Genomic DNA, 22,509 nt, shown 5'->3' on the forward strand with positions numbered 1-22,509 from the left:
AACACTTTGGATCATCACATTGTGGTTCTAGTTATCCCATATGGCTAACCTTAACAGACATGTCATGCCAGAACCTGATTGGATTACCAAGGAACTAAAAAATCCTCTTGGATTTCAATAGGATCATTCAAGATAAAGGATAAAAGAGGACTATATTTTAAAATTACCACTCAAATCAAGCAAACGTTCTGAAGGAGTTCCATTGGATTCCTATCAGATATTTTTGTAGCAGATTATCATTTATATGGTTTTTTTTGACCAGTGTGTATGGATGGTTAAAGTTTTCATATGTCAAGCTGCACACTGACAATCTTGTTTGATTAATACAGATGAAACTCATGAGAGTGTTGGAAGCTGTATTCTTTGCATATACAACCATTTTGTTTGCACATACACAGTAACAATAGCTCCATCCAGCCAATCACCATTGCCAAGCCCTATTGCTTCTCATGACACGTCAGCCCATTGGGGGCAGTGCAGTACATTCTCCTGATCCAACAGCTGAATGCTTTGACTTTCTTTCATTCCGGCAGAATGCAAGAAGGAAGACTGGAAATGGCCCATGAGTTGGTTGAGAAGGCAATGAAGATAGAAGAAGATGAGCTTGGTGGCAGACCACAAAGACTGGTAGAGCTCTACGACTCTGCCGCAAACATTTACAATGCTGTGAGTCATACTACGGAGTTTTCATAGATTTAAATGAGCATGTAGCATAGACTGCACTGGCATAAACCCCCTTTTCCACATCAGAGGTCCTGCTTTGCCATAGAGAACAATAGGGTTGTTCCAAACTTTGATGGGTACAAGGTTGAAAGATTTGTTCAAGAAATTGCAATTTTTGACTCATGTTTTCTTGTCAGATTATGCATTTATCATTTTGACTTTGTCTAAAAACATTACACATAATAGCATACAGTAATTCTTATGGAAGTTTTGACAAACTCAGACTACACTCGACAAAGTATTGTAAGCAGATACAATATGCAACTTCCCAGTAATTCTTGTGACTCATCAACTGTTCTTCATTACTTGTGATTTTTTTCCAGAAAATCGTCCTTATCGACTATGTCAGCCGATCCATGTTATCGGTTCTCAGACCCTGCATAGACTTCAGGCAAAAGGGAATAAAACTTAGGGAAAGCTTCGAAGGAGACAGACACAAGGTAAGGAATGAAGTGAAATCAAGGCACTGACATGAGATTATGATGAGTCAGCAAGTTTCATGGCATGGTCAAATCACTGGGCACTACAAAGCGACATAACCAATAGACGGTTGCAGAGTCAAACTTCCGAGAGGCATTATGTAGAAATTTAGGATGTTTTATGCACTGTTCAGTGTTGGATTTAACTTTTGTGCTTTTCTGTTTGAAAGATGCATGATGGTTTTTTCTTGTAAAATTTCAGTTCAAGAGAGCTTACTCCATGATGAAACTAGCCTTCAACATCAAGACGTGGTACATGATCGGCGGCGACAGTAACTTCTCTGCAGAGGAAGCAATGGAGGAAGGATTCAGAAATGTCAGGGAAGCTAAAGAAATATTCCTAGAGGTGAGGTACTGTTGGAACAGATACGTAGACAAACAAACTCTGAAGTGTTCTGAAGTGCAACTGTAACCATGGTTTGTAGTCTGACAAACACAATTGTTGATCGAGTGTTACGTACATTTTAAGGTTATATGTGCCTCGATAGTGACAGACTTCAACTTTTGTTCTAAACTTTTATCAAGAAATATTTCAACCATTCTCTTTCAAAATCAAGAATGAAAACTTGGGGTCACCGTGCAAATTTTGGTATTAGAGAAAAATTACCCAAGATTTACCAAATTTGAAATTTGAAAATGGCTGCCATCCCTATATTAACTCTATGGAGAAAAATAAAGTTTTTGATTTTTTAGAAAGCTAAGACAATGAAAAGTTTCCCCAAGAGTTTTAAAATGGAAGCCCCACAAGTGGTAGATCAGAAAAGAATTGTGAAAATTTTGACCGATATCAGTCCCACGGATCATTCTACTGTAAGGGTGCCATTCAGGTGTGATATGATTAAATATTTTTCAGTGACAGTCAATTTGGAAGATGTTATGTTGGACACTTCCAAAATGGCCTGATTGTTACCATCATGTCATTTTTCATCCACAGCTGGAAGAGATGGGTACAGAGCAGAGTGTCTCATGAATGAGGGTCTGTTAGTTGGTGAACACGACCAGGAAAAGGCCTTGAAGGTAAGATTAATGACTCTGCAAGCTCTGTTAGAAAAACAGAGTTACAATGCAGAGTTTCCGTAACAATGCTCGCAATAGTGCTTTTGCCTTGTGTTGTATGGATTACAATATCTTATCTTGACTTCAATATCTTACTTGTTCTCAGTTAACAAGCTGTTTAGAGCGTGTAAAGTTGTGACGCTCGTTTTCTCTAACGAAATGGAGGATCATAGCTTTCATCATTTTGTATTGGTTGATGCCGCGGAAAGTTTGTAGAACATTGCTTTATGGAATGTTATTCTAAATAATAATTTCCGTTTGTTTGAGTCAGCAAATAGAATTCCATTGCATTCAGAATTTGCATGTCTCGTACACCAGCTCAAAATGTAATTCATTGTATGTGAGCCAAGTTAGGGTATCCCTTACCTCTCATGTAAACCAATCACAACTGATTGTTTTTCACTCTTTGTTTTACAGCTGTATCAAGAGGCTGAGGAGCTGTGCTTACAAGTGTACGGTGAGAACAGTGTGCTGTCCGGCAGGCTTTTGATGAATACTGGTATACTGGTTGAGGAGATGGGAAATTATGAAGAAGCCTACACCTATTTCAGCAGAGCTTTCAGAAATAAAGTTGAGGTAAGTTTAACAGTAGTCTCTCAATAGGTAGAGGCACCTCCTAACTTTTTACGCTAAAAATGGGACAACTGTATTGATTTTGAAAGCAAGGTTCTTAGCAACTGTTCAGGAACATGAAGCAGAAAATCCACGATGTAAGCAGCACAGAAAAGATATTACCTGCCATCATACATTGCATAAGACAAAATCATTATCGAAGCGAAAACTCTAAGTAGACCAAGTGTTGAGACAACAATAAAACATTTTTAGGTAGGATATGCCTTGGGGACGGGTTGTCTGACTCTCAAACTTTCACAATATTTTTTTGGCTTACCACTTATGGACACTCATTTTGAAGCTTATGGGATAAATAAACTTTTCATCAGCCTTAGTGTTTTGAAAATCGGGAATTTTATTTTCCCCATAGAGTTCACACAGGGATCACAGCAGCCATTTTGAATTTCAAATATCATTAAATGTTAGGTAATTGTTTCTCTATTTTACCAAAATTTGCCTGGTAACCCCTAATTTTCATTCGTGATTTTGAAAGAAAATGGTTGAAAGTTTGCCTTAGGAAAATTTGAGCAAATGTTAAAGTATTTTGATTTCGAGGCGCAGACTACCTTAAGACTGTTTTCTTATCTACATAGGTAAGCTGGTAGAAGTTACTCATATCCACAAATCACATAATTTTTGTGCACACAGTGTGTACCATCCAGGTTGACCTCATCAATGTGACCTTGACCCTTTTTATGACATTGTTTCATTCACAGGTGTATGGCCTTGACCACCCACAGACTCACCGGGGCATCAGACTGCTTGAGGAACCCATGTACAAGAGAATCGCTCAAAGTCGAGGCGAGAACCCTCTTGAAGAGTATAAATAGCACCAGAAGTGGATAATTCTTTTTTTCAATTCTGCCTTTGTCGTCCATTATATTTTTATAGGCAATTTTAATATGTTAATATACTTAGAATTATATTATATTATATTTCATTTCGATTTGTATTCAGCTAAATTGTGAATCAATCTTCTTTTTTTTAACTAACCCAGCAAAGGCCTTGTAAATACTGCAAAGCATACAGATATAGCAGCTGTAAACGTGCAAGTGCTAGTTTCACATCGGAGTGTTGTAAAGTGTGGAATTTTTCTATCTTCAAAATGAAATCTTTTATCATTATTGAATTTTCCAGGACAGCGTTGACATACAAGGGCACCAGAGCCTAGGCAAAGATGGTCTTCAATCAAAGAAGCCGCGAATTACTCCATGCAAAGAAAATACTACACAGTTTGAATTTTAAAGTAGACATAATAGGTTATCTCACTTTGAGGTCAATATAATAGGTTATCTCACTTTGAGGTCGATATAATAGGTTATCTGACTGTGAAAACTTTGTTCAAGTGCAGTTCTTTGTACACTTTGACCTTTGAGCTTTGTGTCATATCTGAAGGCTCTTCCGAAATTCAGTATTTTCTTACTTCATACAAATTCCAAAGCTACATGTATGAAATGCCCAAATGTGCAATTATAAACATAGATTTACCTATGCAAATAACATTACCCCAAAATCTATAATTATATCCATTATATGTTACAAGAATTACAAACATATAGACATAATGATTTAGATTGTGTTCATATATAAATGTATGTACAAACAGATTTCTTTTTCAAGCCTTGCCTCTTGTACCATGTATTCCATTCTTATCGTTTTCAGTGGTAGATTTTTGAAAAGTTCAAATAGAAATATGCATGGCAGGGTGAACTGTTTTATATATGAAATTACACCTGTGGACTAGCTCAGGCCATCACCAGTTGGGCCATTCAAATGTATCCATTGATAGTGGAGACTCACCCATGGTTAACTGCTCAGTGTCTGACCTCACATAAACTCCAGTGTCTGACCTTACGTGAACTCCAGTGTTCAGTGCAGTGTAACCCAGCTCTGGCTCTATGTATATACCAGTACGTAATTACCATGCCATCCCATCAAGGACAGACACATCCATGGCGGTAAAGTCAGCAGTTGAGGGGCTGTGAAGAGTATGATGGATGTAGCTACTACACATTCTACAATTTCACTTGTGAACAAAACAGATGGTGTGACACAGAAAATTTCGCTATTCCAGTATTTGTTGCTAATGATTGCTCAAATTTTGACAGACATAGACAATATTGCATTAGTAAAATGTCATTTACACAATGCTCTATTTATTACTGAATGAGAAATCAAGAAATCATGCCTGTTGACGATAGATGACAATTTCACTTTAAAAATTTTCTTGTGAAAATATGCTTACTGAGGGAGTTTTCATGTGCTGACTAATAAGATGAAACATGAAAGATCCATTAGCTGTGTATCATCTGCAGTTTCTGGTTTGAATCCCTGAACCATTGAGAAATTCCTAATATTTAGCTCATAAATATACCTTATATGCATATAATCTGCATTGTTATTGTTTAAATTTTGTATTCAGGTCCGGACGAGAACACATTTACCAACAATAACAATTGTCATTTCACATACACAGGCTGTGTTGGCAAGCAGGACACCGGGTGTTGGTCATGATGATCGGATTATAGTAGAATTCTGTAGTTGATACATTGAAACAGAGTAGTGAAAAATTAGTCAAAAGTTACAGCCAATGTCCCTTTAATGTAAATGTGAATGAATAGGTTTCTTCAAGGTAGAATGCGTCACCAGGACAAATATTAAACTTTTACAATACTGTTTTGGTCTACCTCACGTTGGGGTTCATTTTGAAGGTCTTGGAGTAACTCAAATTTTCACCAACTTTTGTAAAAATCAAGGATTCAGTTTTTTCCCTATCTTAACAAAGAGATGGCGGCCATTTTGAATTTTGAGTGTCGGTAGATACTTGGTAATGTGTTTCTCTAGTACCAATTTCTGCATGATATTTGATGAACCATGATTTTTATTCTTTAATCTAGAAGAGGGAGATTTAAATCCTCCTTTTGAAAATGTTAAGCTAAAGTTAAAATTTTTCAATTTTGAGGCACGTACTACCTTGAATGAGGGGACGCTATCCCATGCATTATCTTTATGGTGCAAGTGTTACCGTATGGGGTTATTTGATTTTTGCAAACAGCCATGCTGAAGTGTAGAGGTCTCAAATGCTACATTGATATTGTCAAGTCCCGTGGGGAATATGAATGCTCTTTTTATTTATCTCTAAGCAGACAAAGAAAATATAAACTGATTAAACATCCTCAAGAAAATGTTTTCATTCGGCAAATGGACTGTGTTCCAGTGGGGAAAATGCAATGAATGCTGGAGAAATTCGAAAATGTTTTTCAGCCACAATGCAAAGTTACTCAGGAGCCAGGGCTCTGAACATTTGAATTCCTATCAAGAAATGGTTTTTTTTAACATAAACACTCATGCCCTATCTGTGTCTCAGAAAAATTCACTTCATAAAGACATCAAATGACCGGTTTTTATTTTTATTCCTGATCTATGTGATTATTTGCTTAGATAGGTATGTATGAATAAAACCTCATACTTCCTATAGTTTTGACAATATTGGGATATTGTATCTTTATATTTCCCTTTTTTATTGTTACTGTGTTTATTGTAAAGAGTAAATGTATAAATGATGAGTATAACTGCGTTTGAAATTTCAGATTGCAAAAGTCAATGTTATCACTTTGTAGTCGTCAGAATTTAGCCTTTCAATGGTGTGACATCGATTTACTCGAGAGAAATGGTTTGGCTGATTTCAATTACATTTTTGAGAATTATTTGTGTCATTTACGCATCAGTTTAAGCAAGTTGGGACATGATCACATGTACATCCAGCCATGCTTAGCAAGAAAGAAGGCAAAACAGGTTCAATACAAAGAATAAAAAAAGTTTTGTTGTCTGATTCATGGTGTCATGAAGATTTTGAGAACTGATTTGTGACGTTGTGTGTGCAAATATCTTTCACTACCAACTTGAACCAGAAGATTGCCATATGTGTACTTTGTACATTGAAATACACCACACTTTTTGCTAAATTTCTCAATATTGTGTACTTGTGGTTTGATAACTGTATCAAAACAGGTTTTGAAGCAAGTTTTGAAGGGCAGATGCTTCAATATAAACTCGATAACACAAATCGTTGTCCGATATTACATAATTTGCATTGACCAACTTGATACCAAGTTTTCCAACAAACTCTGGAGAATTATAAAAAATAACACAGCAAAAATACTAGGAAATTGCCACAAGTTGCTGCCCTTTAATGACGTGTTCACAAAGTAACCACCTCCGACTTGCATTTATTTTTTAATTTCTTTCGTTTAGTATTTACCTGATAAAAGCGTGCAGTTTTGAAACCTTGTCTATACAAGAAGAGTTTTACTGCATTTCAAGATCTCTTTATTTCCTGTCTGGACAATATATCGTTCATGAAACAAAAACAAACGAAACATAAAGCCAACGTTGGTGGCGCTACACACCTCCTTGAAATGGCAGGCAACGAGTGTCAGCTGAGGCGTAGCGTACGCGCGTGTATGTAAGGCGCAAACGAAGCAGGTTGAAGGTTATACCTGAATACAAAAGTATTTACTTCTCATCCAAATTTTACTCCCGGTTTTGTATTTTTGATCACCTTATAGGAAGCTCGTTAATTTAATCTATTAAGTCCCACTTGATATCGTGCTTTGTACGCTATATCATTATTACACCTATGAACAATACTGCAGGTGTAAATCGGATATTTTTGAGGTGTTCAGATTTTTACAGTAGGAACTTTCCTAAGCCTTTACTTCATCTGAATTTCTCACCGAGATGTAATAAAAATTTCACACATTACATTTACATGTACCCCATGCATTGTCTGAATCAAGCCATCTGATGCACAAGTATATTGCAACCCACCTCCGGCTCCGAGCTGAAACATCTCCGTCCTGTGGCGGAGCAGGTCGGAAAATTTGTATCGTTCATTGCGCATGCGAAGTAGACATTACCCATATAATCTACATGACGTTTTAGCTCTAAGGGATGGACCATTAGATCTTGGGAGGGGGTGGTCACAATGAAATTGTGAAAATTATTTTTTTACTGTTGTAGATTTCTAAATTTTTTTTTTGCCAATTGAGATTAGCTGCGCAATTTTGAGATTAGCTGTGCAATTTTTTTTTCAGAGTAAATTTTCAGATTTATAATTTTTTTAGTTCGTCGCTGTCTGAGGATAAAGAGGGCAAAGATGTGGTGCGAAGCACCACAAGCGACCGCACAAGCGGTCACGGGGGATGGGGGAGGTCAGGAGCCGTTAGAGCTTTTGAAAAATAGAGATTAATATGGTGTACTTGGAGCATTTTTTTTCAGATTACACATTTTCCTCTGAAACCTGGTCTTCTTGCTCCTCAGTAGCTTCCTATAGTTTTGAAAATCATTTTGGTTTCCTGGCTTCCCTTTCTATTGCGTGATGAAATGCCTACATTCACCCACCAAACATCATGCATATCTCATGATTATGTAGCAGCATGTCCAAATTGTTTGGATGTGTATACAGATGTGGTGAAATTTCAAGATTTGTCTTTTTAGGGCAATTTACGTCATTCATGGTCAAAAAATCTGTATTCTCTGAAAGGGCTTGTCCAATTTCTTTGAAATTTGCTACATAAGTCCCTTAAGATTTGTTTAAATCACGCTCTATTTTGTGGTGGAAAATTCTTCAGATAATTGTCATTCAGCATTTGCTACACACAAACGATTATTCATGCAGAGAAACTTTCAAAGTTCAACCCTTTTGTGTGTTTTTGTGTTGGGATTTGTTTGATAGATGGCATTCTACGTAGTGTATTGTTGAATGTTAAAAAATGTGTTGCTGTTGTTTTTTGAGGCTGTGTTTTGAGAAAAAAGAATTGAAAATGCCTTTTTAAACGCAAAATAATACATAATGACTTGATATGTTGTTTTATCATTATTGACTGTTTCTACTTGTTCACCCATTCTTGCATTCATCATTGCAATAAAATGCTGTGAAAAAAATGAACCTGATGTGGCCTGCATCTGTTTACCTTGATCTTAAAAGGCAAATATAACTTCCTGTCTTGACAACCATACCATAGTTTCAATGTTTTACCTAGTGTACCTGCTTGGTTTGTACGCAGGAAACAAGTAGAAAACAGGCTCTATAATTTTATAATTTTCAAGTGATCAGAATACAAAAGTCCTGAAAAGATAAGATAATCACAACTTTCAGTAAAAGGGATACAGTCACTCTAAATGTATAAATTAAAATTAAAAATGTGCCTGGAGGATGTACTAAAAATACAGAAAGTTGCTTCCTGACGGTAAAATCTAAAAAGATTTTTAAAGACTTTTGCAGATTTTTTTTTACGCATTTGTCTTCTTATTTATTTATTTTTTATTTTGCAAACTAGTTTGAAGATTTTTTTTTCCTAACTTTCTGCTCTGAAATTTTTTTTTTTCTGTTTTTGACCACCCCCTCCCAAGATCTAATGGTCCGTCCCTAACTTGTAAAGAACCTTGTTTTACCATACCAACCTTTTATGAAGCTGAGGAAAACCGCAGTTTGACCTCCTGAGCCGAATGGACAAACAAAACCGCTTTTGTCGCTGAATAGAAAACTTCCTCCGGAAGGGAATTTATATATTTTCCCAAATACCAAATACCTCATCAGTGAACTCATTGTAACAATTTTTAGAATGCATTTGCTCACAAGTGATACTTTAAAAGCTGTAGTCAAAAGGCAGAGTGGAAATTCTTCCGTAGCAATTTCCTGTTTATTATTATTATTATTATTATTATTATTATTATTATTATATTATTTGGTGGGTTCAAAAGCTTACATAAACAAAAAAAGACTAACATAGTGACACGACAGGAAACGCCAGTTGAAAGCCGTATTAGAGGATTAAGTGTTGCTAAACACATATTTTCCGCTGCCATAAGTCTCAATATTTTATTAAAGCTCAGCCTACAGACACATTAGATTATGAAGTTCACAGTGTTAATTTTCAATTTTGATGAGAGGGTCAAAATTATCAATTTAGCAAATATTTACAACGAAAACATCACGATATTTCTAAAAGTTAACAGTTTTTGCGAATAGAGATCCTTTTTGCAATTTGCGTAGTTATTTTGTGAACACTTGTCAAGGAAGTGTTCGACGGTTAAAGGAAACTCCTGCAAGGCTTTCATTTCATTCTCTCCAGTGGTAAAAATACTTTGTGACAATGAAAATATATACCAACTTTACAATGCTCCTAGAATTATGAGATGAAAAAGTTGACACGACAAGAATACACTCCATGAGTTGAGATGATTACCGTAGCGTGTTTAAAGTAGTTGTGGCACGAAAATAGTTTGCAACAATCTGTACTGTCTGACTCGCTATGTATATAACAAAATCATTTCAATGTCTCAGCACGGAGAAATCTGCACTATAACGTTAAAACTCCTCTCTTGTTAAGAAACGACAAATTCATCTAAGTTCCTAGTTGAAACTAGGAAAGTTGGTAATTTACTAAGTGATATGGGGTAACAGCAACATGTGCATGGGGCCACACGCTTGATTTATAATTTCCCGGGTGTCTGATGATTTGCTTTCCGACCCATCTGCTATTGGATCATTTATTTCAGATCATGCTGCCATTTCTTGTAGTTTATAATTGACGAAACCTCCCAAAACTAACAGTGATGTTCAGTTCAGGAAGTTGAACAACATTGATATCCGCATGCTTTCGCTCCTCTGTTTCTCGTACATTGAATATCTCGTGTGATATGGATATCGATCACATTGTCTCTGTTTATGATGATCATGTAGGCACAATCATTGATCGTTTTGCTCCTGTGATTAAGAAAAAGGTGCCAGCGCGTGTGCATCAGCCATGGATTAATGCTACATTGCGGAATATGAAGATTGAGAAGCGTAGACTCGAAAGTGTGTGGCGTCGTACAGGTTTTAGTGATGACTATATTAACTTTCGCCATAAGCGGGAGCATATGAATGTTTCAATGAGAAGGTTGGGGGAGTATTTTAGATGTTTTAAGGTGAACCAGGGCGATCAGAAACAGCTGTTTCGTATTTTTTCAAAGTATCCTTCATCAAAAGAAGGACATATCACGCCATTGGAACTGACAAATGCTTTCAACAGTTATTTTATTGGGAAAATCGACAGAATCACGTCATTGTTTTGCGATGATGCTACTATTTCAAGTGGTTATAAGCGTAATGTGACATACCCCTTTTCAGATTTTGCCCCTTTGTCTGCATGTGAGATTGTTGCTCTTATAAAGAAATCTCCTACTAAGTCGTGTGTTTTAGACCATTTTCCGACTAAAGTGCTGAAACGTTGCCTTGATGAAGTTTCTGAAAGTATTACATGTATTGTCAATTCGTCTCTTGCTAATGGTAGTTTTCCGAAGAAATTTAAGGAGGCCTCGGTGATCCCTTTGCTAAAGAAACCAGGGCCAGTTTCGAATCTGAGTTTTATTTCTAAATTGATTGAAAGGGCGATGGCCAATCAATTGCTCGATCCTATCAACAGGAATTCGTTGGATGTAAAGTTCCAATCTGCGTATAAGAAACTGAATTTCACAGCACAGAAACTGCTCAGATTGGGGTTCAAAATGATCTTCTGATTAAAATGGATGGAAAGAAGATTTCTATTTTAGTTCTCTTAGATTTGATTGCGGCTTTTCATACTGTTGACATCTGTATTTTAGGTTACAGACTTGTTTTTGAATTATACCGAAACTGTTCTTTCATATTGAGATCCTATCTTTCTGATCGGTGTCAGCGGGTTCTAATTAAGGATCAACACTCTTCCATTAGTTTTTTGAAATGTGGTGTCCCTCAAGGATCGGTTCTTCGCCCTATTCATTTTAAACACGATTGGAACTAATTTGGGATAATTGGAAAGGTGAAGTAATATCAGATTAATCTGCAAATGTAAGTTCATCCGCTTTCTTTTTAAGTTATACACGTGTATTTATGGGTAATTTTTAATATTGCAACTTTCAGCTGTAGGGCACCTAAAACTTTTGAGAAATTGAAAAATATGAAGATCCAATTCTCCTAAATTAGTTCCAATCGCGTTTTTAATAGTATGAATATTTTCCCTATAGGCAATTCATCTTTATGCGGATGATTCCCAGTTGTATTTATCTCTTGAACCAAGTTGTGATTGTGATGAGATTATACGGGATATCGTTGTGGCCTGTATATGTGATATTAAAAGTTGGATGTACAATAATAAATTGATATTCAACGCAGATAAAACTGAAATTATGCTGATTGGAAAACCACAGCAATTAATTAAGTAAAATTCAATCTGACAGAAGTTAGCGGTGGGGGAACGTTTGTTCCAATTAGTAACAGTGTTCGGGATTTGAGTGCTGTGTTTGATAACCAGATGAGTAAAACCAAACCTTGAGCTTGGGCTTCTATCATGTGGCTCGCGCCTTGCCGGGTTGCCTCAACCTTGGGGCAAGGCGCGAGCCGCACGACGGAAGCCCAAGCCCCACGGCCAACCAAGGCTACATTTATTGCAGCTAGATACAGAGAGTATGAAAATTGTTCATCAAGATACATTGCACATGTTACTGCAGTAAAGCACCAACAATTAACGTTTCCCGTATTTTGTTTTCCAACAAAGCTAATTTACCATATCGGGCATTGTTAAAGTTGACATCTGAATTTTAGTCGAGACCTAACTTCAAATGTTAAATGAAATTTGCATACAAGGTGAAATTACAAGAATTAGAGATAGTGATAAAGCTTTAATGATCATATTTTACACTTTATTGTTGATCTATTTTACTTATTTGAATTATCTATTTAGTTATTCATTTTAATTTTTTATCGTAAATCAATCACCAGAAAATAGTTAACGCTTGCCCCCCCCCCCCCCCCCCCCCCCCGCTCCCCAACAAAGAATTGCTTCCTACAGCCCTGAAACATACGTATTCATTTCAGAGCACCTTCCAATATAGCTGTGGGTTCATAGATGTGGTATTTTCAGACGGGATTCCTGCCTTTTACGAGCTGGTTTTGAGATTTACGATTTTTTACCCCGCCACCATGCAGCACAGCTGCCACAGCTGCGTTTGAACGCAGTACAGTTCGGACTCAGTTGAGTGAACGAAATCAATTGTGATGAAAAGCGCCCCCACTCGGCCTCTTTCATGTCAACATGGTGGTGAGTACGTTGCACAAATGCACACTTCCGGGTAAAAATTATAATTTAAGTCCGTTGTGTGCATCATTTCTCAATGGTTTCACGCTTTCTTGCAGAAAATTGGGCTGCAGATAAGAGCAAATTTGGAAAATGTGACAAATTTGCAGCCGGAAGGTGAAGATTTTCGATGGTATTTGAAGGTATGTTACCTTGTTGACATCGATATTTTTATACACGAACAAAACTATGTGTACACTGCATCATGTACAGGTACATATGGACGTTACTTAGACATTAGTATTACGCTGTTTCATATTTTGAAATTTTTTGTGAGAGCTGGCCGTGCTCTTTCAGATTACATGCATCGACAGCAAATGTCTTAAAATCTATGACGGGGGAACGAGTGTTACAAATATAAATTCCATCGAATACTAGAGCTATACACAGATTAATAAGATGGATGTTACTTTCCATCATGGAGGTAGCCACCTTGCTTGTAACCTGTCAAAGATAGTTCGTCCAACAATACTAGTACATTCACAACGAGATGTAGCTCTGCATGGCAGGGCTGTGTGTTACCGGCGTTACACGGCCTCCCACCACCGTAACGCCGGTAACACACAGCCCTGCCATGCAGAGCTAAACGAGATGCAGGTCGATGTGTCACCATCCTCAGATGCTGTGGGTCTACCTTAGCTCTGTGTTACTGGCTGTGGTGGGAGGTCTGCATAGCCGTACCACACAGCCCTGCCATGCAGAGCTAGGTCTAGCTAGGCTATGAATCAGAAATATCCCAGGCCCATAATGAGTAAAATCCAAGCTGATCGGCTCTTGCCAGACCAATTTCTAAAACAATCATTTCACAATGATACAGTAACATAAGTTACAATCCGAACACTGCAATGAGTACATCATACATTGTATAAAACCATGCTAGACACACTATACTTGCTTATATCTGTAATCCTTGCAGCAATGGCCTATGTGCGTAAATTGTTGAGAGAGGACCCCCTGCAGCACCATACATGGCCTGTGTCAAGATAGTGGTGGCAAGCATTTTGGATATGCACACAGTGGGGCCCTCTTCCAGTACTCCACTGCTAACTCAAACCCTAATGACTCCCTAAGTCACCAGTGATTAACATGAAACACTTTCTTTACTCTTGCCTCATGCATTTCCAAGAATTTTCAATGGTTTTCTGAGGCAACCACTATTAAATCTTGATTCAGGGAAATTAAGCATTGCCAGGAAAATGCAGAGATCAGTGTTAAGTTTTAGATTTCAAAAGTCGACAGTCATTTTTTGTTGCAGTTGAAATGCCTTAACTGTGGTGAAGAACCTGATCATTTCCAGTACCTGACTCTACTGGTAAGTATGGACCTTGATTATATAATAGACCAAACTAATAATGCCGCTTCTGCTAGAAGAGTAATGTTTCCTCCAATCAACTGTCAAGGTTGTGTAAATTTTTTTGCCATGGGATTTCTAGGCATCAATTTCTCCAAGGTAGTTGCAGTAGTAATTCCAGTATACAAGATATTATCATAGTAGGCTTCTAATTCTCCCATCATTGCACGTCATATGCGCTTGAGGTATGCAAAGTTAACATCATTTTACCTACTTGAGATAGGGAAAGCGGTACTTCTGTCTTTAAGTACTGAATGCGCGTCATCAGGCTCTTCTTCATCAACAGTGTTCACCAAATGATGATATTGTTATGACATTGTTTGACTTTTCAGGAAAGCTCTCCCTTGAAAGGGGGCAGAGGAAGTGCCAGTCTGGTTGTAAAATGTCGACTGTGCAGCCGTGAGAACTCTATCGGTAATTTCATATCTTTTATTAATTTTGATATTTACACAATGAATCCGTACCAGGAAATGTATTTTAACAAGGGTGGTTTGAATTCTCAGGGACCCCTGTTATCTTAGATTCCAGATCCGGATCATGTACCTCATTGTTACTTGTGCTACTGTTGATAAGCGATACCCATCACATAGCATTTTACAGCTGTGTGATAAAAAGAATGTGCACAAGATTACAATATAGCTCAAATCTCTCCTGATTTTCCCTAAAATGCTAATACAGGGATCAGCAAATGGTAAAATGGATTAATCCCACATGCTTCTGGAGTATGGCTTAATATGCTTTTACAAAGTCAATAACATTAGACTATTTTAAGATGTTGTTTAACACTCACTGTCAGTCGCTGGCACTCATTACAAGTGTTAAATATCATATCTTCCCATTTCACAATAATTTATGGCGTTTGCAAGGATTTCTGTCACATGAAATGTAAAGATGGAATGATTGATAAGTTTTGTTCACATTGTTTACATACAATCCTATCATGAGATTCTGTCCAATACTGACAAAGGTGACAAAATGATTTATGACGCTCCTCTAGCGACAATGTATACATGTACATAAAAGCGTTTGTAAGTGTTATCTTGTGAAGAATGCCAAAACTTGATAATGTTGCCTTACTCAAAAGGAAAGAAATGAATGAAATATTAAAGGAAATGTTTTCAGTTATCTTTTTTCAAAGAGGATTCTCTACTGGGCAGGTAAGTTACCATGGTAGCAGATACCAGGCAGTACAGTTTTGCAAGTCTGTACCAAGGTTCTGAATATTCATTCAACATGCTCTAGCTTATTGATAATATGACGACAGTTTCACTGCACTGCTTTGGATTCTGTGTAAATTTCCCTACTGTGATGAAAATGCATGTGCAAGCTACATGCTAGTTGTTAAGCAAATCAAATCTTTTTACTGTATGTTATCTAGTGATACATCTCTTCATGGCTCATTGTGACCACAGATATCATCAAGGAGAGCATCAAAAGTTACAATGCTGAAGACAACTTGAGGTTCAAGACCATTGTGACCTATGATTGCCGTGGGACTGAGCCCACAGATTTCTCACCAAGGGTAAGTACCATCAGTGGCACATTGCAATGTGACAGCTAGCATCCCATACTGTACTTCCCTTTCCAATGTACAGTACACATCAGAGATAATTGTGGCTTCCATAAAACACAGTCAAGTGCCAGCATTGAGCACATTACATTAAAGGGACAAAGTCGGCCATTTTTCATGAATTTTGTTTGATACGAGACACTATTTATATTGTTTGACATGTTGAAAGATACTGAATGAATGGGTGACCATGCATATATATTCGACCCCGGTTTTAGACAAATGAAACCATCGCCAGAAAGAATTAATGGTCATGACCATTTATTCTTTCCCCGCATTGGTTTCATGTATCGTGTCTAAACCCGAGGGCAAATATATGCGTGGTCACCCATTCATTCAGTATCTTTCAACATGTCAAACAATATAAGTAGTATCTCATATCAAACAAAATTCATGAAAAATGGCCGACTTTGTCCTTTTAAGCAGAGGGTGTCATGTTGCATTGTATGATCTGTGATTTAAGAACTGCAGTATGTATGGTTGAAGAGCTACCACTTTGTAATGAGATATTGTCGTCTCAGTGATGAAGCAGAGGATAAACATGTATGCTCTGTTAGAAAATCACAACAGAAAATAATACTGAATCAGTCTAATTCTGTAATTCCCTCCATAGTCGGCCCCCTCTGGATTTCCTCCAATTTCAACTGTGATAGTCTAATACATGTAGAGACCATCCCTCCCTCTGAAAGGTGATCTTGTATCGGTTCATGCGGCTACTGATTTGCATAAATTCTGTCATCAATTACTCTTTGAAATGATGTATGATGACCAAATAAGGCAACAAAACAGAGATATTTCAGGAGATCTGTAAGCTCCATAGACACATCATTGTAGCAAATCAATGCATCAGTCCCACAGACATGCCATTAGGCATTAAATTCTGAGTCATCGTCCTTTAACAATTTTATGGCAGGCCCTCACCACAGGCACCTTGTAAAATGCTTCGCTGCTCAGAGATCTCTATGGTCACTGGACTGCATAACGAACAGGCCTAGCAACCTATGGGTGTACTGTGTACTTCTCTGATACATTCATTACAGTAGATCGATCAATGTGATTTATGAATTTTTACGATATCTTGACAGTTAGATACCATCACTGAAATAAGGCTTGTGACAGTGTTTGTAGAAGTTAGATTGTACAAAGAAAGCATCGCAAACATCTTTGGTATATAAAAATGCCATCCATGTAGAATTAATGAATTCAACAATATTCTTCTCTAGGCTGGATTTGTTTGCCAGGGAGCAGAAACTGGCACACCATTTGAAGTTGACCTGCAAGAAAAGGTAATCCTTCATATTGTCTATATATTAGTAATTTGTTTTATCCAAAGTGTTATGTCGGAGCATCTGTGATGAGTGCTGACTTGTGCTGACTTTGTATTGTGTGCAAGCATTTCTTCTAAAGGGACAAAGTCGACCATTTTTCATGAATTTTGTTTGATACGAGATACTACTTATATTGTTTGACATGTTGAAAGATACTGAATGAATGGGTGACCATGCATATATTCGACCCCGGTTTTAGAGACGACAAATGAAACCATCGCTAAAATGAATTAATGGTCATGACCATTAATTCATTTTTGCGATGGTTTCATGTATCGTGTCTAAAACCGGGGTCGAATATATGCATGGTCACCCATTCATTCAGTATCTTTCAACATGTCAAACAATATAAGTAGTATCTCGTATCAAACAAAATTCGGGAAAAATGGCCGACTTTTTTCCTTTAAGGTAGAATGCAGGGGACAGATATTCAAACTCTCAAACTTTTACATTATATTTTGGCCTACCACTTGTGAGGGTTCATTGTGAAGTTTTTGATGTAAATAAAGTTATAACCGGTTTAGTTCTGTGAAAATCAGGAATTTTATTTTCCCCCCTAGAGATAACCCACGGATGGCGTCCTTTCGAATTTCAAATATCAGCTAATTTGTTTCTCTAGTACCAAAGTTTGGATAGTGAACCCCAACTTTTATACTTGGTTTTGAAAGAGAATAGTTGAAAGTTTGGTTGAGGAAAGTTTTAGTGAAAGTTTAAGTCTTTCATTTTTGAGGTGCAAATTACCTTAAACAGTGTGAATATCTTTATGAGCAATCAGGCATAATCTCATGTGGGGTTTTTTGGACTGTACATCAGTTTCAAGCACTGAAATTTTATGCACAGGCAGATATCAAATACTATGATAATCTTTCATATCATGTTGTACGGTACAAATTTTTCAAGATTAAGGTAGTATGCACCTTTAAACTAAAAGTTACACCTTACTCACACCTTGGTAATTCTTTGTTTGTTTCCATAATCTGGAACAAAAATCAGGGATCACCATGCAAATTATGTAAATCTAATACCAATAATTAAACATTCAAAATGGCTGCTATACCCTGCGTTAACTCTATGCAAAAAATATCAAATTTCTTTGTCTGTTTTCATGAAAACAAGATGTTGAAAACCTCATTTACTTCACAGGCTTCAGAATGAATCACAAAAGCGGCAAACTGGAAAAGTTTTGTGAAAAATTGAGTGTCTGAAAAAACGTAGCTCATTTCCACATTGTATCACAACATACTAGTGAAGTTGAGGAATCAAGTTTTGTCAGCACACATAGCCCAGTGATAAAACTTTTGAACTCAGCAGGGCTGACGGCAATGAGTACATGAGAGAACTGCATTGCAATTGTATACATCTGAATTTCAATTGTTAGAAGTGACAAAAAACATCTGATTTTAGATATTCTGAAAGAGAATGACATCTAAAGGGGAACGGTCATTGGAACTGCGCCTGTTTCTTGTTCACAAACAATGTATTTCGTGCACGATATCTAGATGCTCCTCATCATAATAGTTGCAACACTTACATGTAAATTATACGATGTAGATTATGACAGACATTTTTTAACTTTCATCAATCACCATCGTACCTTGGATACAGTGTTTATATTGGTTGTATAGGTTATCGGTCCCACAGGACCTTTGATCGCAGTTCCAACAACTGTATCTCTTTAACCCTTTTCACCCTGACCCCCTGGTACTCTATGATGTCATCGGACATTTCTGTCCGAGCCAGGTTCAAAGGGTTAAGGTAGTATGTGCCTCAAAAGTGAAAGGCTTCAACTTTTTGCTAAAGCTTTCCGTAAGGAATCTTTCAACCATTCTCTTTCAAAATCAAGAATAATAATCGGGGGTCACCCTGCAAACTTTGGTACTACAGAAACAAATTACCCAAGATTTACCAATATTTGAAATTCAAAATGGCCGCCATCCCTGTGTTAACTCTATAGAGAAAAATAAAATTTTCGATTTTTCGAAAAACTTAGATGATAAAAATTTTCCTTGCACCGAGAGCTTTAAAATGAGCCCCCACAAGTGGTATATCAGAAAAGAATTGTAAAAGTTTGAGAGTCTGAATATCTATCCCCGAGGCGCGTTCTACCTTAAGGGAGAGTGACATGACAAATAATAGTTGTTAGATCATTACCCATATTGAAATTCTGTCTCTGTAGGAATGGGTTGACTATGACGAGAAGGCAAAGGATTCAGTTGGAATCTATGAAGTGGAGAGTAAATTTGTCAAGGTGTAGAAATGTGCCAGACGCCGGTGAGATGTGGTGATTCACAGACTTTCAAAGGGCGAGTTTGAAGAATTGACGTATGATCAATGAATGTGATTCTGTTTGCAGTTAAAAATGGTTAACATTACTTTACATTTCCCAATATTTTTTGTTTATCTTTATGTCGAATTCATACACCCAGAGACTTTGATGTAATGGTTAGGGCAAAAATCAACAGCTTTAATGTGAACTTCACCTTCAATTCAAGTTTGGCAATTCAAAGTTGATTGTCAAGTAAATGAGTTTGTTCCTGAAGACTGTCAAGGGACATGTCCACAGTTTCTTTATATGCCCATGGTATGTTCTCATAGATGTAAATGTTAGCTATGATTTATAATTATATGTGGTTGTTTTTACGTCAAACGAGGAAGATATGCTGCTTCAGTGTACCCATGTTCTCTTGGCTTGGCTGGGAATGACAGAATGTACATTGGTGTTTGACATTAAGACTTGATTTGGCATTGTTCAAATATTTTGAGGTAACAAGAACATGAAAGAGAAGAATTCTACTGCAGAGTAAAATTAATGTATCTGGTTATGCTCTGATAAAAAACCAAAGTACCGGTCAAAAGTTTTGCTTTTGTTGAAAATGTGCAGTGAGTTTTTCAAGATCTTATCAGGTGTATCCATTGTGAATGCCATGAACGTCCTTTGAGACTATAACTCAATAATGTCAGACTTGCTGTTACAAGTTCTCACGTTCTAGACAATCAAAGGTACACAGACCGAGTATGTTATACCCTTGATAATTCTTTCTGTTCAAAGCATGTTGCGCTTTGCCTGAGCTGGGCATGGCCTTTTCTGGCTGTTTGTTGCTTTATCGGTATGTAAGTATGTGATCTTATGTCATATGTAAGTGTGGCCATGTAAAGCCAGCCTACCAATGAAAGAGATTTTACTTTTGATTTACCAGCGTTTATATGTTGATCTTTAACTGTAGCAGTGTAAATGGAGAACTGAATTTTTCTATGTTTTCTGTAATTTAACAAGTTTTTCCTTGTCATTGTAAAAGTTACAAGCCATAGTTTAATAGGTTAAACTTATTAAAGGGTTTGTAATCAGATATATTTAGCTGGTTTATGTTTATCTTTTGTTCCATGATAAAAAAATGATCTCACTGAGACAGTCATGGCATACAGTATATATACACTCATAATGTATACAGTGGTTATATTTGCAATATGGTCACATATAACGGTAATAATTAACGCTACCATAATCCAATACCTAGGCAGAGTAAATTCTGTGAAAGGTCTGTGTCCTTTTCTCCTGAAAATCAAGAAATCACTCAATGGGCCTTGTGTTTTCATCAGCACTGACTCAATTATTCATCAGGACCAAGAGCAAAAATTTGAACAGATGTGATGCAAGTGAAAGCTAACCATTAGGTTCATGCACCTGCGTTTGATGTTTTCTACCGAAGTCATTCTGGGTGGTTGGTCAAAGTGGTCAATAACATATACAATGTAGTGTCAACCAAAGTTTCTTATTGCATTAGCCTGGGAAGCACCAAATTGCAAGTGATTTATTCAACATATGCTTTTCTTGTCAATCATTATTGCTGATAATTGTTTTTTTTATTTCTTTTTTCACTGTTGCTATAGTTTACGTAGTCGCTGTGTATGATATACAACTCAAATCATAATTGTAAAACTTAAAAAATGTGTGTAATATTTATATGTTCAGACATTATTTTCTCTCTTTTTTCCCATTGATTTTTGAAAATTGTCATGTTATTTGCTGATGTAACTCAGCCCATTTTGATTGTCTGCAGCAGCAATGGTCACACACCATTTCTAGTGTCAGTTTGAACCCCTGGAATTTCATGTCCAGCTAATGACATTTCTGTCTTAAAAATAATTTCATCAAATGCAGCTATTTTCTGTGAGTATTTTATGTTCTTTCAAAGTGAATGATAATTTAGTTCCCATGTGCCATATGTACATATGCCTGAATGTTTGATCATTGCAAAAACTTGAAAACTGCTGCATATTTAATTATGGTCTTTTGCTTGATGATGCATCATGGTTTGAAGAGTGCTTTTTAGTCCCCATGGGGACTTATAGATCGGGTCCTGTCTGTTTGTCTGTCCGTCCATCCATCTGTCAGCAGCCATTTCTCTGTCACCCCTGAGCCAATTTTTTCAAACTGTGTGTAAGGATAAAGTACTCTGGCATACATATGCACATTAATTTATTTTGTGATACAATCCAATATGGCCGTTGGGCGCCCATTTTGATATTTTGTTGCAATTTTTTTCATGTTCTTTGACCCATAACTCAACTATCCCTGGATCAATTTCATTCAATAGTGGTACACAGATAAAGCACTAGGGAATATATGTGCTTGTAAATTTATTTCACGATACGATCCAATATGGCTGCTGGACATCCATTTTGTTGACAACTTTATTGTTTCATTTAATATCAATTAAATAAATGTAACTATTGATCTTGCCATGGAAAACACCAATAGCCATAACTTTACTGTCCCAAGTACACAAACATGACCCCCCCCCCCAACAGGCCACTATCATGTGATTTCCCAACATTTAACAAATTCACCCCTCTCCCCTGTAATGAAGCTACCAAGCATGTAATTAAATCACCGTAATTCAAACACCATAATCCAGCGGGGACTGTGTCATCAGCTATGACTTGTTGTTCGAAAGAACATTCTTGTGCCACAAATATGCAAATGAACCAAAATAATGCAAAAATAGTCAAAATTGAACCATTACTGGCTAGATTGATGTGACATTTGGTTCGTAGTCACCCATCAAGTGTCATTATAGTTTGTTGATTACTGGGTGATGAGTTTCCCAGATGGTCCTGACTGCCCGTACCATTGCCACAGTCAGAACATTCTTACATTCTTGAAAAGTAAGGAAGACAGCGTATCTAGTTTCAGAGTTGGAAATATTTTTTTACATTTAACCTGGAAAGG

The 22,509-nt window shown here is 36.9% G+C and overlaps 3 protein-coding genes across 5 annotated transcripts in view; all 3 read left to right on the forward strand.

Annotated features, from left to right (window-relative positions):
* LOC139138472 (TPR repeat-containing protein DDB_G0287407-like) overlaps nucleotides 1-1,551 on the forward strand; it is a 28,635-nt gene extending 27,084 nt beyond the window's left edge. For all 3 annotated transcript variants that reach the window (XM_070706858.1, XM_070706860.1, XM_070706861.1), the window contains 3 exons: nucleotides 534-666; nucleotides 1,047-1,163; nucleotides 1,405-1,551. The gene's annotated coding sequence lies outside the window, so the exon portion shown is untranslated. The remainder of the gene's footprint in view (nucleotides 1-533; nucleotides 667-1,046; nucleotides 1,164-1,404) is intronic.
* LOC139139513 (uncharacterized) lies at nucleotides 535-6,347 on the forward strand. Its single transcript, XM_070708426.1, has 6 exons — nucleotides 535-666; nucleotides 1,047-1,163; nucleotides 1,405-1,558; nucleotides 2,137-2,219; nucleotides 2,676-2,834; nucleotides 3,587-6,347. Exons 1-6 carry the CDS (start codon nucleotides 535-537, stop codon nucleotides 3,698-3,700), a joined length of 759 nt encoding a protein of 252 aa, XP_070564527.1. The 3' UTR covers nucleotides 3,701-6,347.
* Nucleotides 6,348-12,892: 6,545 nt separating this feature from the next.
* Nucleotides 12,893-20,626, forward strand: LOC139138473 (CXXC motif containing zinc binding protein-like). Its single transcript, XM_070706862.1, has 7 exons — nucleotides 12,893-12,994; nucleotides 13,090-13,173; nucleotides 14,286-14,342; nucleotides 14,714-14,795; nucleotides 15,794-15,903; nucleotides 17,175-17,237; nucleotides 19,456-20,626. The coding sequence occupies exons 1-7, from the start codon at nucleotides 12,989-12,991 to the stop codon at nucleotides 19,531-19,533; spliced, it is 480 nt and encodes a 159-aa protein (XP_070562963.1). The 5' UTR covers nucleotides 12,893-12,988; the 3' UTR covers nucleotides 19,534-20,626.
* Nucleotides 20,627-22,509: the final 1,883 nt, after the last annotated feature.

The sequence above is a fragment of the Ptychodera flava genome, chromosome 8 (assembly GCF_041260155.1).
Source record: "Ptychodera flava strain L36383 chromosome 8, AS_Pfla_20210202, whole genome shotgun sequence".
Lineage (NCBI taxonomy): Eukaryota > Metazoa > Hemichordata > Enteropneusta > Ptychoderidae > Ptychodera > Ptychodera flava.

Excerpts from the sequence above, each read along its gene's own strand:
- LOC139138473 (XM_070706862.1), top strand. Across the intron at positions 14,796-15,793 it reads CAGCCGTGAGAACTCTATCG|ATATCATCAAGGAGAGCATC; the intron begins GTAATTTCATAT and ends TTGTGACCACAG. Across the intron at positions 17,238-19,455 it reads AAGTTGACCTGCAAGAAAAG|GAATGGGTTGACTATGACGA; the intron begins GTAATCCTTCAT and ends CTGTCTCTGTAG.
- LOC139139513 (XM_070708426.1), top strand. The coding sequence starts at position 535 with ATGCAAGAAGGAAGACTGGAAATGGCCCATGAGTTGGTTGAGAAGGCA. Across the intron at positions 667-1,046 it reads CCGCAAACATTTACAATGCT|AAAATCGTCCTTATCGACTA; the intron begins GTGAGTCATACT and ends ATTTTTTTCCAG. Across the intron at positions 1,559-2,136 it reads ATTCCTAGAGGTGAGGTACT|CTGGAAGAGATGGGTACAGA; the intron begins GTTGGAACAGAT and ends TTTCATCCACAG.